Raw genomic sequence first — 19,204 nt, 5'->3', positions numbered from 1 at the left:
CACAAACAAAAAAAAATATATAAATTGTTTCCCAATGTAGTGGATCACTCAACAGGTGCTTGCGAGGGGTACTGACCCAGGAGATCCCGGACGAGCCCCCAAAAATGTAACCCTTCTGCCCGTCAGAGTTGGCAGCAACAAGGGCCGGGTTCAATATCTAGGGGATCCATTCCAATAACACAATGCAAACCGGCTCGAGCCCCCACCCAGTGACCTGGGACAAATATATACCACCCCCGCTGGGCGCCTCCAAGAGGCGATACTTCCCTCTCGCAAGCACATAGTCTGAGTGTAGCAAAAGTCTTTTAATAACAGAGAGAAACAATGTGGCATTATGTTGGGGAAACACCACCAACAGGATTCATAACACAACCCATGAGCAAAAACAACCCCACCCCAGGCAAATTGGGGCATGCCCTTTTCCCTTTGGTTCTTGAGTCCAGCAACCCCAAAAGTCCAATGCCCCAAAAGTCTCTGTCCCTGGTCAGGGCAGCCCCAGAGTTCGAAAGTTTATCGGCGGAGCTTTACCTCCCAACCTGGGTGGAAATGGGACGGGGGTAAGAGGCACCTTACGTGATCTGAAGCTGACCGCCCCATAGCGGCGCTCCGCTCCGCTCCGCCAGCCGCCCCATAAAACTCCTTCACGCAGCTGCACTCCACTCCACCAGCCGCCCCACGAACTCCTTCACTCAGCTACGCTCCGCTCCGCCAGCCGCCCCACGAACTCCTTCACTCAGCTCCACGGCCCACAAGCAGCTCCTGCCATCCACACACTGCTCCGCGTCGAACTGCTTCACCAGCCGTCCCGCAACCTGCTCCACAATATATCTTCAGGCTCCCCCACTACTTAACACAACACTCAGTGATTTCAGCTCTTAGGTGAATTCAGCTTATAGTAGGGGAGCCCCAGTGCTGGTGCACTGTCAGCCCAAAGTGAGCTCAGCAGCCTATAACTAGACTTCTAATGAAATCAAAATTAGCTCTGATATTCCACAGTGGAGAAAGGAGGAAGTGCAATCAGCATGTAAGGCCCTCACCAAAGGGCCCATGCCACCAAGTATTAATACTTGTCCCCAGCCTCTCTCCATTCACACAGTTTTGGAACCCATGACCCTTGCCTAGCGAGTGCTACTTAGATGATGGTGAATCCCTCCATCATAACAAAAGGCCACATACAGTTCCAAGCACAGTTCCCATAATCAGGGTAATAACAATTTATTCTTCCTGCCCCAATAACAGAGACACTGGGGATCCCACAGCAGTCAAAGTGACCATTTGGGCAGCTATGGTCTCATTCTAGGCATGGTGGGTGTGCCTATGCAAATGAGATCGGCCCCTGAAGTTCTTTTCCACAACTTGCCACACCTCACCACCAGATGTCAGGGTGGAGCTCATCCTGACACTGCTTACATCCAGATCAGATCTTACCCACAAATCACGCTTTGCCAATCCTTTAGAATCTAAAATCTAAAGGCTTATTTATTCATAAAAGGAAAAAGATAGAGATGAGAACTAGAATATAGATAAGAGCTAGAATTGGTTCAATGGAATCAATGACATACAGTGATGGCAAAGTTCTTGGTTCAGGCTTTTAGCAGGGATGGAATAAACTTCTGGTTCAAATCAAGTCTCTGGAGAACATCCACAGCTGGGATGGGTCATTCAGTCCTTTGTTCGGAGCTTCAGTTTGTAGTAAGGTTCCTCCAGAGGTCAGAAGCAGGATTGAAGACAAGATGGAGGGGTTTTCAGGGCCTTTTATATTCTCTGCCCGTGGAAGGACCCCTCTTTGTTCTTACTGTGGAAAATCACAGCAGCAAGGTGGAGCTTGGAGTCACATGGGCAAGTCACATGACTCAGTTTGCAGGCGGATGCCATTGTTTACGTGTTAGTTTGAACATTCCCAGGAAAGCTCAGATGTGGATTGGTGTCTCCCAAAATTCATTGTCCGTTAAGTATATCTTGAGTGGGCACTTACTGAGAATAGTTCTTTCTCAAGAAGCTGACCAAATGCTTCATTGAGGCTACTTAGAATCAAAACACATTAAGATACAAGTACATTGCCCATATTCATACCTTCAGCTACAAAATGATACACACATACAGACAGCATCATCCTAACCAGCACAGCGTAACCGTTTTATAGACACCTCCCATGACAACCTTTGTACAATATTTGCTGCCAACATATAACAGAGGTTGCAGCAATGATTTATATGGTCATAGTTTATGTCAATAACGTCACACCTCCCCTATGTGCTGAGAGCAAACCTGGGAAATTCCAGCTCACAGGGACATTTTTCAGGAAATCATAAGAACCTAAAAACCAGGCTTATAGTGAAAGTACCTCCTCAGCCATAACTACAGCCTTGTTACTGGTAGACGACACTGTGGCTGTTGGTCTTTAATCTGTAGATGAGATTTATCAGGTAGGCCACCACCACCGCCGCCTCCTACCAATATCAGCTCTTTGCCCTTTCTTCATTTACTCAGAGGACTTTGGGGATATTTGTAGGACTTGGAATAGGACAGTGGAGCAGAACATGGAATCCCAAGCTGCATCTCTCCCATTCTGAGGGCTTTTCTGCGCTAGAAATTTGTACTGCTGTAAGCAGTATAGATAAACTACACCACCCCCTAGTGTGGACAGTTATCTTAGTATAAAGGTGCTTATGCCAGGGGTGCTATTCCCGTATGGGAAGGGGAATAATTATACTGGGAAAAGTCACGTTTATACCACTGTAACTATGTCCACACTTGGCATCTTACCAGTAAAATAAATCTCGCCGCCCCCACTGAGTCAGATCAGTTTAACTCTTAAGTGTGGGCCAGGGCTAAGCCTCCCCCCATTCTTCACAATCAAGGACTGGGATAGCCTATCGAGGTAGCCACCATCCCAGCCCTCCAAATGTCAGTGCCGAAGTCCTCCAGAAAAGGGACTCGATATTTCGAATGTAAGAAAAACCAGAGGGAAATAAATCTCCTCCCTTTCCCAAGGCCCCCCGGTCCCTTTTTACACAAAGGCTGGTTTTCCTTTGTGGGTTTGTGTGTAAAAGATCGCACAGAATTTCCATCTTTCTCTGAGCTGTAGCTCACGAAAGCTCATGCTCAAATAAATTGGTTAGTCTCTAAGGTGCCACAAGTCCTCCTTTTCTTTTTGCGAATACAGACTAACACGGCTGTTACTCTGAAACCCATCTTTCTCTGTTATTTGTATGCAGAGTAAACTCTTTTAGCAGCCTCCCTGGGATCCAGTGCGTTGTTGCAGGCTGTTTGCTTGTTGTCAAGCCGGTAAAGCCCCGCTTTTCTTCCCCTGCAGCTCATTCCTGAGGTCTCCTCCTTGTCCTGGTTTACGACAGTGGTGCCGCTGGTGCTGGTGCTGACCGTGTCGGGCGTCAAGGATGCCATCGACGATTTTGTAAGAGGCCTGGATCCCCCACCCTGAGTTCAGCGTGTGTCTGGGGTCCCCAGTGACACGATCAAGCAAAACACGGCCAGTCCGTGCAGCCGGAGGGGGGCGGTTGCAGCGTTTGTCTATGGCCAGTGGGGGGGCGCTGCGGTCAGGCCCCAACGTCCATGTTGAATCACCTAACTAAGTAGCTAGATTTTCAGCAGTCCTGAGCACCAACAGCTCCCACTGACTTTCGCGGGAACTGTGGGGGGTGCAACACTTCTGAAAATCCGGCCACTTATTTAGCTGCCTGCATACGGATTGAGGAGTCTGTTCTCAGGCACCCGTGCTGGAAAACCTTGGCTCAGCACCTTAGAACCCACCGCAGAGCTGCGCTAGGAAAGCACATGGCGGGAGGGGGGAAGTTGGGTCGGACTGTTTAGAGGTGCTCGGCATTAGCCTAACTCTGTTCCCATTGGAGTTGGTGGTAAAAGTCCGATTGGCTGCAATGGGAGCGGAGTGAGGCCTACAGCTGAGTGCTTTCCAGAATCCCATTGCATGTGTGTTGGCATGTGGTTTTCTGTGCTCCTTCTAACAACCCTGGTCACTGAGTCCAGTCACACAAGGGGTCGGTGCAGTTCTGAATGAGACCGAACGAACTCTCGTTCTGAAGTGTGGGCAGTGAAGAGCCCCCTTAAAAAATAGGGGACTCACCCAGAACCCTTATGGCCATTTCATGTAGCAGCAGTGAAATGGATACCTCCAAGCACCTTATCTGCAGAACTGTGGCAGTCAAGGCCAGCCTGGGCTTTTGTGGGACTCCAGGTTAAGTGACACAGCAGGGCCCGTCTATCTCTTTCTCCTCAGAGTGGGCCCTTCCATAGCAGGATCCTTCTTGCCTGTCAGTCTCTGTCCCAGACAGCCCCCTGCACCAGATGCTGCCAGAGTTCAATGTGGACTTGACAATTTAACCTAAAATGCTGGGTGGAGAGACCTCCAGAGCGGTGGAATGGAGTCTTTGGCTCATGGGTGCATATTGATGGCGAGCAACCAAAACCACTGGTTCTCTTAAAGTGCAGGGGTCAAGGGCAGCAGCCCCTGTGCAGGGTTGGCCCTGGTAATGGTTATGGGTATTTCCCCTCTTCTGTCTTTCAGAGTCATTTTGATTCTGATGTAACTGAGCGAGGTTTCCCCTAAACAGGAGGGTTAAGAGCATAGAAAAAGTTATGGCACTATTCTGTCCTTGCATTTATGCCCTTATCATTTCCCCAGCTGGGTAGGAATCCTGAAATGGGATTGCTTTATCCTCTGATCACACACACTTGGTTTCTGTGGAGTTTCTTCTAACACCCCGATCAACTTTTACGTTTTTCAGAATCGACACAAAAGTGACAATCATGTCAATAACCGTCCCGTCCAGGTGCTGATTAATGGCAGGTAAATCTTATTTCTTTACGGAAATTTTGGCTGAAGGTTTGTCTCCAGGAGACGCTTCTGCAAAAACTCAAAATTTCTGACAGATTCAACAAATGTGACTATTAAAGCTCCATACTATGTACATTCTATTGTCCGCATTCTACTTCCACTGGAGATCATGGCAGCTTTGTTTTAAGGTATTATTTTACCTTATGGGATCCCAAAGTCTGCTCTGCTTCCCTAGATTTCACTGTGCAGTCTTCAGTTCAAGTAGCATGACAGACATCTCAGGAAAGTTCATTGTTCGCAGTGCTGTGTGTTATTGTTTGGTTAACGTATCTGGTTAATAAGTAGCAAAAGGTACGGTCACTTTGTCAGTGTAGGTACTAAAGCCATCAGCCCACCCAGAAAAAGTTGGGCTGTCAATTTTAAATTGGAGATGCCAACTGTATGCATTAACAATGACAGATTATTTTACAAAATATCCCAGAGGCATCAGACGTGACTGCATTCTCTGGTGCCACATGCATTTGTTTTATGTATTCATTCCTGAGCAGACAGAACTAGACCTAATCAGCAGAGACTTTTGATGTTAAATTAACAACTACAAGAAACTTCTCTGTACACAAACCCACCCCCATCCCCCTGCTGTCTATTGGATGGAATCAGAACTGTTCAATTCTTTGGCCTGGGCACTTTACGGCTAGCAATGACTTTCCTTTTGCTCCAGCGGTAGGTCCTGGCCTTTTGTGGCAAGTAGATGAGTTCTGTACTCATTGTTCCAGGAAGACCCAACTGCTCTTGGAGTATAGCTGGTGACAAAGGTGGAGTGCTTGGTCGCCCTATGGTTTTCACAGTACTGTAGAGACCAGTGTATTGTACAAACACTGCCAAATAACAGGAACAATGAAATAAAGCTGGAAACCAGTGATTTTGCTGATTGTTAGCATTTTCAGTCCAGTAAATCTGAAACCAGTCACACTGGGACTACCATCCCCACTAAACAGATACGTTTATATAGCAATGTGCATAATTCACTTCCACTGTGAAGCGGCCAGAGGCCACAGGTTCCAGTGTTGCTATCAATGAACTCAAATGGAGTTTTACTAATGACTTCATGGAGACCCAGAGCAGGTCCATATGATCTGTTGGGGCACATACACCATGCTGCCTGTAAAACTTTCACTTCTTAAGTTTTTGCATATGCAGAAATTCTGATTTGTTCATGCAACCTGGAGGTACCAGACAGGTAGCTGGATGCCTGTACATCTTGCTTTGTGCATTAAAAAAGGCCATGAACAGCACAGATCGGAGTATATGCACATGCAGCTTTCGCAGCTGGGTTGCTGTTCTTTTTGACAGCTAGACTGACAGAGAGCATGAGCTGCCTTTGCACCATCTGGTCTTCTTTAGGGGACTTAGACAACTTAAAGAACTGGGCTAATTTCCAAGTAATTTTAGTGGTATCTGCTCAAAATGTAGATGGGACTCTCTTCCCCAGGACCCCACCTAGATTTTGGATTTGTAGCAGAAGGGAAGGGAAAGTCAGTGTCTGTTAGTAGAGTACTGCACAGGTAACATGTTTATATTGTGGAGCCTACTTCTCAACTGCATGTGTGTGTAAAGCTCTCCCGTTTATTACTGCTTTATGCTGGTCGTGGCTAGGAGCCTGCCATGGACCTGCGCCCCTTTGTGCTACTGCTGGACAGATGCAGAGCAGAATGACAGTCCCTGCCCCCGACAGCTCACCGCCAAGTCCTTATATTGCTGGTGAACGGGCTTCAAGAGCGCCGCTGACCCTCTCAGGGTCGGAGCGCTCTGCCGCTCTGTGACTATTTAAAGGGAACCTTCTCTTGCAGATTGAAGGATGACAAATGGATGAATATTCAAGTGGGAGACATCATAAAACTAGAGAACAACAACTTTGTGACGGTGAGTGCAGTTCATTGTAGCCACATGCGCTGTGACTCTCTGGAATTACTCTTCAGACTAATAAAGAAGTTACTCAGTAATGACGCTAACTGACTCAGAGGTTTTCAGATACATTTTCAGTTCAGGGAAGTCAGCTGGACGTGTAGGGTTACTGTGTCCTCTGTCCTGAGATCTCAAGGTAACCTGTGGTCTCCCGTGGTCAAGGTAACGTTTCTGTGGTTGTTTTTCTGTGGCTGTCTCAGCTCATAGTGCCCTGGTTTTGTTTGTGTTCAGGCAGATTTACTGTTACTCTCAAGCAGTGAGCCGCACAGTCTGACATACATTGAGACGGCTGAACTGGATGGGTAAGTGGGCCTGGCCCTGGGGCTGCAAACACAAGGCTAACTTTTGCATGGGGAATCCTGATACCGTGAGGCCCATCTGCTTCTGTGGTCTTGATGCTGCCTAGTCCAGAGATGAATCCACAGAGCATGGATTGTTCCTGCCAGGAGACCCGTGACCCTGACTGCACACAGCAAGTGTAGGGTGATCGTGTTTTCTGACCCTACAGGCGAAGGCTCTTTTCATCACTTCCATATAGCCCATCACTTCCAATATAAGCATCCTCTCTTTGCTATCTCGAGAACGCAGCGTGTCAGGTGAGATCTCTGCCTGTGGCACATTCTCCTGCCCATGCACTGGTCCTGTGGTTCCCAAAGAGTCACAACTCATTTCACCTTTCCTGTTAAGTGCATTTGAGCACGAGATGGAGGCATAATTGCTTGCCCCGGGTAAAGATTGCGCTCCACTGCTCACTACTTACTCCTCTGAACAGCTCTCTGATGAGGGAGGCAGCTTTTGTTTCAGTCAGTGGCCCATAACGAGTGACCCTCTGGGAAGTGTCTTGAGCAGAGTGTATCCCAACAATGGCAGGATCCTCACATGCAGAGGCCTTGGCCTGTTTTACTCATGCTGGCAATTCTGGTAGCACTCATTGATGGTTTACAATGCATGTCCCTGGAATACCCCACATCAGCAGCAATAACTCTGTGGTTTTATGTTCACCCCGGCTGTGCTTCTCAGCCACTTTTCTGTCTATGTGAACAGCAGTCACTCCCAGCGTCGCCCTAGTGACCCATTGAATTCCATCACTCTGCAGCGTGGCCAGCTGGCCACAAGTCTGAGGGCCTCACTCAATTCCTGTTAGTTGGGATAAGGTGGTGCCACCCTCATCTGTGGGGCCAGAGTCTGTATTGCCAGTTCTCGGTGGCATGGAGCCAGCCTCAGGTGTGGAGCGTGGCCTGGCTTTGTGGGCTCAGAGGCCTAAGCAAAACCTGAGAGAATGCCACACCGCAGGGAAGGCTGCATAGAACCCGCATAGCCATCCAAGCCCTCCCGCTGCCCCATGTGAGCTCTAGGGGATAACGTATGGGGCACTGAACGTTGCTGTGCTTCTCTGAGGTCCATGGGAGAGCACCCTCCCCTACCTGGCTGCCCCAGGGTTGCAGTAACTTCTGCAGGCCCCAGAGTGCAGTGACAGAGGGTCCAGAACCCACTGAGGTGCTCAAATACTACAGGGATGCGTGTGGTGTAAGAACTTAGTTGGACGGAGGGCTGCTCAGAGAGCTGACATGAGCAGCTCGGCGCTTTGCAGTGATGGCATGAGACCAGAGCCCTCTGACCCTCTTCTGCACCAAGCCCAGCGTACCGAGGATCAGCTGACTTGGTGCAGAACCAGTTTATACAGTGGCAAGGGACTATATTCCCTTTGTGGGCATGTAAAAATGGTCCTGATTTGACTCTTGGTAAGGAGATGAAGCCTGGAGACCCTGCACGCTCCATCTGGACCCTAATGAATGAGATCAGCTCCAGGAACAGAAGAGTGACCAGTCATGTAGGAGTTTGACTCATGCTTTTATTATAGGGAAACCAACCTCAAAGTGAAGCAGGCACTGACAGTCACTGCGGAGCTGGGAGAGGACCTTCAGAAACTGACTGATTTCAACGGTGAGTGCAGGGAAACATGAAAGTCCCAAAGCATTTCCCCTAAGGCCTGAATTCCACCCGAAGCTGGAATTCTCTTCTCCAAGCCGCACTGCAGGCCCCTGGTGTCCACTCTGACTTGGGTCCCTGCCCAGCGCTCCCAGGGATAGCAGCGTCACACCGTGCAGATCAGATCTTGTGTGCTGCCATTGACTGCAATGGGTGGGCAGTCACAGGGTGAAGTGCACTAAGCCTGTCACTTAGTGTCTGTCTAGGCTTGTTGAGACTCCATCAAATCCTCCATGTAAGGCTCCTGCAAACCACCCCAGGGGAAACAGAACAGGTAGTCACACTGAATTCACCGAGAGGGCTTGATTCTGATCTCAGAGCAGTTTTACACAGATGTAAGTCCATTGACTTTAGAGCAGTTACACTTCATTTACACCAATGTTAGGAGCAGAACCAGCCCCTCTGCACATGGGGTGGATTACTTGGATTTCTCAGTTTAGAGCTTTGCACTTTTGTCCTTTCACTGTTTTCTCAACAGCACCAAAAAGGCAAATCTGAAAGTGTTTTGCTGTGACTGCCTGGCAGCTAATGCACTGAAAGTCCAGGGGTGCTGTGAAATGTGTCCCTGCCACATCACATGTTCCATGGGCCTGGTAGACAGGTGTCCATGTCACAGAAATCACACTCGGCGCTATTTCCTCCCCTAGCCACAGCAGAATAAGCCAAGGACAAAAGACTAGACTTATTTTTTCCTGACCTCCTAGAGCTACAGTTCAGGCAAGGACCTGCAAGGCTGACTTCTCTGACTTGGCTTTTTCTAACCTAAGCACTTGGCAACATGCACAAAAAAACCCCAACCCAACCCTACAGAAACAAAACATTCCATGTGCACACAGGTCTCCTGCTGGGAGAGGACAAGATAGAGAACATGTGACAGATGCTAGTCATATTGCTCAAAGCCCAACTAGAAGGTGCTCAGGTACCTTGGGCATGAGGGTGATAAGAGAACCCATATGGAATGGAAAGGAATGGCGCAGAGCAGTGCTGTAGTTGAGCTTATAATGCTGCTCTCCCTGTTCTCCGGGGACTTTTCTTGAGCACCAAATTCATAGGAAATAAAAGCTAAATGACTGAAATGAGTCAATGACTCCACTGTCATATCCATGATAAATGGCGGAATGGTGATCAGCTGGTCCATATGTCAAAGGTCTAGGAATGTCTCTAAGCTGTGCAGTCTAAAGGGGCTGCTAGACACCCTCTTTCTACAGTGGGATCTTATGGAACAATATTCTTAGTCTGATTTCTCAGTTGTGCGACAACACCTTTTCACTGGATTTCTCTCAAGTGAGGCCTGTGGTTCTGGGCTTTCATATTTCCAGAGCTCTCGTAGATCATATACTTTTATTGCTGCAATGGGAAGCCCTCTGTAAATGACTGGTCTTCTCTGAGTGAGAGGTTCAAACCCTTATTTTACTGAAGAGGCCATGGCGTGTAACAATGTGGAAACCAAAATCTTCGTTTTAAGTTAGAGAACTCCTTTTTCAGACAGTTTGTCTAACGAGGATCAAAACAATTGCGTTTTCTAAATGAGCATAACTTGACTCAACGAGTTCCCTTACTCAAGATAAGTTCCCTTATCTTATGTTTAATTTTTACAAAGTCTAGTTTTGTTTTAAATAAAAGGGGCCCTATTTGTGATATCTAAAGTGAAAATAAAATACTTCCTCTTGTGACTAATATTTGCAAAAGTACTGGGAAGAGTGCCTGGGATTAGACCTGACCTCACATTTCTCTAGCTAACCTCTATACAAGAATTAAATATTTTATGGAGTCCTTCATGCAAGGGCTTCATGGGGCAGGAAGAGAGGAGAAGGTGGGATGGCTAATTCACAAGGGCAGTGAAGCAAAATGCTTAGCCCAGAGCATGGTGTTTGTTGGTACTGTGCTGGGTCAGGTACAGGGGATTTTTCCAACAAGAAGACCTTTATTTATTGTTAGACTTGGGGAAGTCGGAAACATGAGAGGAAACAATAATCAGGTATCAGTTAGCTACCGCTGGCCAGGTCAGAGCTTCATGGGGTTTAAACCTTTTGGGTAAAATGGATTCAGCGGGTGTCCAATAACTTCCCACCAGTAATAGTACTCAATGCAAGATCACTGGGTGAGATATTATGGCCTCTCTTGTACAGGTCTCTTCTGGTCTTACAAGCTGCACATCTGTTAGTACCAACACAGCATAGTTACTGGAGATGACCCTAATACCGTCCTGGTTTTAACATGAGGATGTTAGTCAGGGTGTTCTTGGTGCTGGAGCCTCAGCTCTAGAATTCACTTCTCTTGTTGATTCACCTGTAAAGCCTCTCGCTTCTCCCAGGCTCTTCTTGAGTAGAGAGGGTGGGGAGAAGGTTGTAGTGGGAGAGAGCTGGTTACCCGAGAATTAGGGATTTAGAGGTGTGTGTGGCTTTTCAGAGATTCCAAGGTTAGAAGGAACCACTGATCATCTAGTCAGAGCTCGTGCATAGCACAGGCCACTGCACTGCCCTGAATTAATTCCTGTTTCAAGTCCAATAGCTGCGGTTCAAATAGAGCAGATCTTTTAGAAAAACATCCAATCTTGATTTAAAAATAGCCCATGATGGGGAATCCACCATGGCCCTTGGTAAGTTGTTCCTATAGTTAATGACCCTCGCTATGAAAAATGTGTGCCTTATCTCCAGCCTGAATTTATCTAGCTTCAACTTCCAGCAATAGGTTCTTGTTAGACTTTTGTCTCCTAGATTAAAGAGTCTGTTATCAAATATTCATTTCCCATGTAGGTACTTACAGAATGAGATCAAGTCACGTCAACTTTCTCTTTGTTAAACTAAATAGATTGAGCTCTTGGAGTCTGGCATTAGCTGGCATGTTTTCTAATCCTTCAGTCATTTCTGAACTAACTGGTTCTAACTGTTGATTTGAATAATAGTTTTTCATAGAATCATAGAATCATAGAATATCAGCGTTGGAAGAGACCTCAGGAGGTCATCTAGTCCAACCCCCTGCTCAAAGCAGGACCATATACTAATTGCAGCTGGGCCTTAGAGTAGTGGGTGAGCACATTTTACAATGAGAGATAATTATAGAATATGGAAGCAGAATCCACCCCTCTAGCCATCGTGAATTTGGTGGGTCAGCTGCACGGCCAGCAACAAGCATGTCTTCCTTCAGGTTCCAAAGAGATTCAAGGGATGGAACAGAAGAGACTAAAATATAGTGGGCCGAAGAGGGACACTTGACTATTAATTATGGCCACGCGTACGGTCATCAGACATTAATTTCCCAGTTGTGCTCATTAGAGTCTGAAAGAAAACTGAATAGGTGAATGTACCCAGCTGACAGCGTTAGCTGGAACCCTGACTCTGCTAGTACATGATGGTGCTGCTGGGAAAGGGCTACCAGTGGTTTTGACTCACTGTGTCAAGTGACTCATTATCCTCCCTAGATATAAGGGAGGCAGGGCCAGCTTCCTTGCTTGAGAGAGAAAGGGGGATCAAGAGTGTGGGCTGAGTAGTCCTTGGGAGGGAACTCTGGGAATAACTAAGCTTGCAGACAGGACTTCAGCTGGATTTTGTGTGTTGTTTGAGCTTTGTTTGTTAATAAACAAACCCCATACCCCATGAAAGGGGATTAAGTTCTGACCTGCTACAACTTGAAGGGACTGTGTTTAGGGCAGGGTGAGGAAACCATGAGCTCACAGGAGTTAAGTTCTTAAAATAGCTCTTCTCCCCCTTATGGAGGGTCCTCTGCAGCCCTGCTAGAGCTTCGGGGATTGTTACACACACACACTTTCTTTGAAAACTCCCCACCTTCTAGCCCATATTATGGCCATGGTCCTTTGGGCTACAAAGTCCTCGATAAAGCATTCCCACCTGCACACAGTGCTCCCAGCCCCTGCTGCACGCGAAGATACCTGTCTCTAAGGCCTGGTTAAGCGGAGGTCACTCTGCGCTTTGCGGGAGTTGGGTGGGGGAGAGAAGGCTTATATTGAAGCATGCTTATTCCTTTGCACCCAGCAATTCTTCCTGCCTTTTCACAGATGCTATCCTTGCTTATCTTATGAGCCCTTTCCTGCTTCATTTCTTTGGGTGCCAGTATGTAGTCACACTGTCAGTGGGGCATCCAAAGTGGTGTAGACTGCACCAGTCCAGTGTTGTAATGGGCAGAGTTACAGTACCTCTAAAGAAACCTGATCAGGTATGTTCCTTGTTTGCACTATCATCTCCTCTGTTGTCCCTAGTCTGTTCCATCAGTGATGGCTGCTCTTGTGACGTAGTTTGGAAGTCTAGCCACGTGTGGGCCTTCAGCTCACGAGCAAGGCTGCTGCAGGAGGCAATGGTGCAGCTCGTGCTTGCCAGGTCAAGGTTGTCTTCTGTGTGAGGTTCTGCTCGACATTGTTGTCTGCATGTATGTGTGTTCTCAGCATGTAGCTGTTCCACTGCCCTCCAGTGCACTCTGCTGCTTGCAACTTCTTCTCAGGCTGCTTTGGGATTATTTCATGCTGTGAAGTGTCCATCAGGTCATCTGTCCCTCAGTATTTGTTGAAGGCCTCTACCAATGCTGTTCTGGGTGCTGGAGCTGGCTAGTTTGTGACTGAGGGGTTGGCAAGGAGAAGGGCATCTCCGTTGGGTTCTGCCAGGTGAGAGAGAGAGAGCTGGTGGCACTTATCAGCTAGGGATGTGAAATGGCCTCAAAGGGCAGGGCACCATCCTGTGTTCAATGGCAAAGGACAAACCTAAATATGAAAGTAATTCAATGCAGACAACTGGATTGCCATGGGAAGGCCGGATAGGAGCAGACTCCATGTGGAGCAGTGCTTGCAGTATCCAGCAGAATGTGATACGGGTGGACAGCTACGGTCCTGATGTGGCCCCTGTCCAGGGCACAGCTGAGGATGTTGTATGTGCTGCCCAGTGGGGAGCTAGTCCCGGGAAGGTTTTCATTGTCTGATCTCTATTTGCAGGTGAAATCAAATGTGAGGCACCGAATAACAAACTGGATAAGTTCACTGGGACTCTTACTCTCCACGGGGAGAAATTTGCCCTGGACAATGAGAAGATGCTGCTGAGGGGCTGCACCATTAGGAACACAGAATGGTGCTTTGGGCTCGTTATTTATGCTGGTAGGTGGAATACACAGAGGTGCAGAGTGAAAAAACTGTAACAGTTGGGCATGTAATTCCCAGTGGGCAGAGAAGAACCACTTTTGTCCCCTTTAGAAGCTTGGTTTCTACTGGGTACAAGAACACAAGTGGAACGTTGAACCTTCCTCTTAGTCCCAAGCTAGGAACATCACAAACTCACTATGCGCAGGATTTTAACTGGAAGTTTGCTAGACCAGTCCACAAGAGAGAGGAATAGTGAACATTGGTGAGGCCTCATCTGCAGTACTGTGTCCAGTTTTGGGCCCCACACTACAAGAAGGATGTGGATAAATTGGAGAGAGTCCAGCGAAGGGCAACAAAAATGATTAGGGGACTGGAACACATGACTTATGAGGAGAGGCTGAGGGAACTGGGATTGTTTAGTCTGCAGAAGAGAAGAATGAGGGGGGATTTGATAGCTGCTTTCAACTACCTGAGAGGTGGTTCCAGAGAGGAGGGTTCTAGACTATTCTCAGTGGTGGAAGAGGACAGGACAAGGAGTAATGGTCTCAAGTTGCAGTGGGGGAGGTTTAGATTGGATATTAGGAAAAACTTTTTCACTAAGAGGGTGGTGAGACACTGGAATGCGTTACCTAAGGAGGTGGTAGAATCTCCTTCCTTAGAAGTTTTTAAGGTCAGGCTTGACAAAGCCCTGGCTGGGATGATTTAATTGGGGATGGGTCCTGCTTTGGGCAGGGGGTTGGACTAGATGACCTCCTGAGGTCCCTTCCAACCCTGATATTCTATGATTCTATGAACCCTATGTTGCAAAATCTCAACACACCTTGATGGGGTTCTTTGACATAAAGAGCAGCTTCTCTTCCCCCGGAGCTGGGATCAGCAAATAACATGGGAAAAAATTTCAGCCCATCCACCTGGGAAAAGAGTCCTCAAATACTGATTCTGTTTGAGGGCACAGTGAGCTAGTGCAACTGAATTACTTTATCTCTCCAAGCATGTACTGAGCAGGTCCCAACTCCAAGGCAAGCTGATTAGCTTAGAGAAACACTATGCTCCAGTTTACACCCTTGTGCCAGAGTGTCAGAATTGTCTCCTGTATTAGTGTGTGTGGGGGGGAAGTCTACATTTTAATGGGGGCGAGATTTGGATTATTTCTGTAGCACTGGAGACATATGTGACATTGCACAATGCGGGTCACTGCTGATCTAATATCCATTATTCTCCATAAAATAAATGAAACCCACAGGGGAGGGTGCACTGGCTGTAAGAGAAAGCAGGGAGCAAGAGTCAGGAATTCTGGTGTCTGTTTTTGACTCTATCACCTCTGACAAGTCATGTTACCTTGCTGTGCCTCAGTTTCCCCATCTGTAACACCGGGGCACCAATGTGACCCTGCCTCACAGGAGGGTTGTGAGGGTTAATGTATGTTTGTAAGTGCTTTGGCGTCTTGAAGGGAAGCAGCTCTAGAATTGATCCAGGTTCTTAAAATCATGGCTGTGTTTGATCTACTAGGGCCAGACACCAAATTAATGCAGAACTGTGGGAAAACAACCTTTAAACGGACCAGCATTGATCGGCTAATGAATGTCCTCGTGTTAGTGGTAAGTCTGATTAACTTGTCTTCACTCCTTCAGACATGTTCATCATTTCAGAGTGCTCCACCCTCCTTCCTGACAAATGAGGGGCATCAAAAGGGACTAATGAGAAAAAGAAGAATGCTAAAAAAGTACATTAGCATATGGATTTCTGCAGCTCCTTTCACAAGTCCCATCCTCCAGAACGAGGCCATTAAATTGATAGTGTCAAGGACCTCGCTTCATGGCTTTTCATTTGCTGTGCACTTTTTCTCCACTATTTGTGATAGTCACTTTGAAGCCTGCGAGTAACATTTTCCCAAATATCTTTTGTGGTTTTCCATTTAAATAAACATTGATTTTTTCCTTCTCGCTTTCAGGCTTCCTAGATATCTGCAGTAATGTCTATCTGCACAGCATTCAATAATTGCATGATGCTCTCTGCTGGCTGCTAGACTGGCTCTCCTGCATTGGAGGAAAATATTACGTGCTCATTCATAACCAGAGATGGGTTTTTTAGCAAGTGGTAAATTTAAACACACTAAATAGATATTACACTCCAGGGGGACAGTCTCCAATTCTCCACTAATTAAAATGCTGCGGATCGAATTTGGGATGGAAACTTCTTGACAATTGTAACAAACTGCATCTGCTCACACATGGATGCCACAATCATCAGCAGGGATCACTCCTGGGGATTCCGACCCAAGGGCCTCTGCCGGGAGCTAAACGCATAGCTCCTTTCGGCTGCTGCTGTGTGTAGCAGCCTGTCCTAGTGGCTGGGCACTGTCCCGACAGGGAGATGAGCTCACACACGCTAGCCAGTGCCTTATCCAATTTTGCTTGAAGAACAGCTTGGGAGTGTGCTCAAGGAAATGAGAATTTAGCTTAGCCCAGATATTTAGCTTTTAATAGCAGCTTCTGTCCAAGTGTTTCAGAGCAGGCCTTCACTGACATGGAGACTGTCAGTAGTTTAATGTTATGAGACTGGAATCATAACAAACAAACCGAGATTAAACTGGTTCCCATCAAGCCGGTGCAATGCCCACAAAAGCCTCGTGAACACTTGTATGTACATTGAATCAGCTCCGGCCACGGGGGGATGTGACCACGCCAGCACAGATTAACCTTCAGCCATCATGGGAGTACTCTGGCTGGCCAGCTGCTTATTTGGCATTTGAACTTCAGTTTGAACCCGCCAGCCAGACCAGCTCCGCTGTGATGTGATGCACCTTTGCCAACAATTTTCTCCTTTATAAAACAGTGCTGCAAACACTGGCTTCATCGCAAACACAGGGGAGCAGATCGCTCGCGGGTGGAGCTCCACCAACTGCAGGGGTGTTATCCTGATTTGCACCAGCTGGGGGTGATTTCCCCTCTTGTCATGGAGCTGGGGTTGCCATAGGAATTCTGTGAAATGCCTGGAACCTGTAGGGAGCTGGGCGCTCCCACTGCCAGGAGTGAGGATCTGCTCAACTCCTGCTTGCGCAGTTTCTGTCTCAAACACCGTGCTGGAGTCAGCCCCCAGGGAGGCAGCAGTGATTGTCGGATGGCGGCCGATGGGCGTCGCGTTTCTGTGCCGTTGCAGTGTCTCTTAGCCACCTTTGACACAGTAGATCAGCACGTCTTGTTGAATCTGTTGGATACTCGCATTGCCTTGTAACTACCTCAGTATCAAAATGCCTTTGCCCTTCTATTTTTCAACAGACTAATTTTGTTTCAGTAGGACAGCGGCTAGGATCAGGCTGCCTGTGGCTTCCCAGGCTCCATTCTGGAACCTGTTCTTCTGGGCTTCTTTCTTACTGTTCACCAGGGTCCAATCCTGGGGTCTTTACTCAGCCCTTATTTAGCTGTCGGCTTCCATGAGAAGAAGAGTCATGATTAATTAGAATACAGTAGATCCTGCGGCATGCTTGGTACTGTACAGACGTAGGACAGGTCTGTCTGCAATCTGTGAAAACACAAACTAAAGGAAGCACAAGGGGAGACATGCAACATTCCTGCCAAAGGACCAGGGCAATGACAGGCACCCGGCCTGGTAGTTCCAGGTCTGGTCAGCTGTTTCTGAAGTGTAAATGTGCTGCTTTCCACAGGTAACGCTGCAGGCATAGGGCGTTAGGGATTTTACACCGGTAAGTGTTTGGGAGGTTGTTCCAGGCGTGGCAGAAGGAGCAGAGCTGGGTGTGGAAGAACAGGAGGAAAGGAGGGTCAAGGCTGCGTCATTGGCAGAGTGGGACTGGGGACACAGAAAGCGGCAAGGGCAGGGGTGATAACTGCTGTTGGCAATGAGAAGTGGTGAAGCGGCGAGGTCAGTGTGCAGGCAGCAGGCTGACAGGAATCAGAGTCCTGCACTTAGGACGGAAGAATCCCATGCGCCACTACGGACTAGGGACCGAGTGGCTAGGCCGCAATTCTGCAGAAAAGGACCTAGGGGTGACAGTGGACGAGAAGCTGGATATGAGTCAGCAGTGTGCCCTTGTTGCCAAGAAGGCCAATGGCATTTTGGGATGTATAAGTAGGGGCATAGCGAGCAGATCGAGGGACGTGATCGTTCTCCTCTATTCGGCATTGGTGAAGCCTCATCTGCAGTACTGTCTCCAATTTTGGGCCCCCACACTACAAGAAGGATGTGGAAAAATTGGAAAGAGTCCAGCGAAGGGCAACAAAAATGATTAGGGGACTGGAGCACGTGACTTATGAGGAGAGGCTGAGAGAACTGGGGTTATTTAGTCTGCAGAAGAGAAGAGTGAGGGGGATTTGATAGCTGCTTTCAACTACCTGAAAGGGGGTTCCAAAGAGGAGGGATCTAGACTGTTCTCAGTGGTAGCAGATGACAGAACAAGGAGTAATGATCTCAAGTTGCAGTGGGGGAGGTTTAGATTGGATATTAGGAAAAACTTTTTCACTAAGAGGGTGGTGGAACACTGGAATGGGTTCCCTAGGGAGGTGGTGGAATCTCCTTCCTTAGAAGTTTTTAAGGTCAGGCTTGAGAAAGCCCTGGCTGGGATGATTTAGTTGGGGATTGGTCCTGTTTTGAGCAGGGGGTTGGCCTAGATGACCTCCTGAGGTCCCTTCCAACCCTGATAGTCTATGATTCTGCAGGGCCTGGAGTGACTCTGGGCGGAATTTCACAAAGGCCTAAGAGGAGGAGCTGTCGTCAGAGGTGAGGGCAGCTGACAGCATGTGGATGAGTCATGTGGGTAGGCCGATGGGTGGATTGTAAGAAGAGGAGGTGGCAGAAGGAGCAGGATTTGGCCATGGCCTGGATGCGAGGGGAGAAGAAAGGAGTTAAGGGGGGGGCGGGGTGAGCAATGGCAGGAATGGAGGAGTTGTCGGGGTAATGGAGAAAGGGGAGAGGTCAGAGAGGTTGGGAGGAGAGTTCAGTCCTGGGCTGTAGTGAGTTAGCGGTGGCAGCAGGCCTTCCAAGATGCAGGGTCAGAGGGACTGTGGGAGAAGCGCTGTGTGGGGTGAGAGAACCTGTGCCATCAGGGGACGTCTCCTCCTTCTGAAGTTAGATGGAAAAGAGGAGAGGGTCCAGGACAGAGCACCTGGTGACCCCCACCGGAACGGGGAAAGGGACAAAGGTGGAGCTGCTGACAGACACTGAGAACCTCAGGATCTGGCCCTGGCTCAGAGTTAACCACTCGACTCCCAGAATTTACGTGTGTCACACATACAGAGCTTTCTTTCCATGTTCAGATCTACTCTGGTCTCTGCTCCACTTTACGGTGAGTGCAGACAAGCGTCATTTAGTTCCTTGCTTTTTCTGGAGAACTGAGTGAG

General features: G+C 48.0%; 1 protein-coding gene across 4 annotated transcripts in view; it reads left to right on the top strand.

The window, feature by feature from the left end:
- The window catches only part of LOC140911063 (phospholipid-transporting ATPase ID), a 131,017-nt gene that overhangs the window by 62,842 nt on the left and 48,971 nt on the right, over positions 1 to 19,204 (top strand). For 3 of the 4 annotated variants that reach the window (XM_073343294.2, XM_073343293.2, XM_073343296.2), the window contains exons 5-11: positions 3,317 to 3,415; positions 4,764 to 4,825; positions 6,664 to 6,736; positions 7,010 to 7,080; positions 8,640 to 8,722; positions 13,707 to 13,865; positions 15,360 to 15,448. In XM_073343294.2, the coding sequence (XP_073199395.1) occupies positions 3,317 to 3,415; positions 4,764 to 4,825; positions 6,664 to 6,736; positions 7,010 to 7,080; positions 8,640 to 8,722; positions 13,707 to 13,865; positions 15,360 to 15,448 (636 nt within the window). Of the gene's footprint in view, positions 1 to 3,316; positions 3,416 to 4,763; positions 4,826 to 6,663; positions 6,737 to 7,009; positions 7,081 to 8,639; positions 8,723 to 13,706; positions 13,866 to 15,359; positions 15,449 to 19,204 lie in introns of those variants that run through there. The other variant, XM_073343295.2, reaches the window with a different exon arrangement.

Source organism: Lepidochelys kempii, chromosome 5 (genome assembly GCF_965140285.1).
Source record: "Lepidochelys kempii isolate rLepKem1 chromosome 5, rLepKem1.hap1, whole genome shotgun sequence".
NCBI classification, from domain to species: domain Eukaryota; kingdom Metazoa; phylum Chordata; order Testudines; family Cheloniidae; genus Lepidochelys; species Lepidochelys kempii.
Note: the sequence above shows the minus strand (reverse complement) of the source record. Positions and strands in the feature narration are given on the sequence as shown.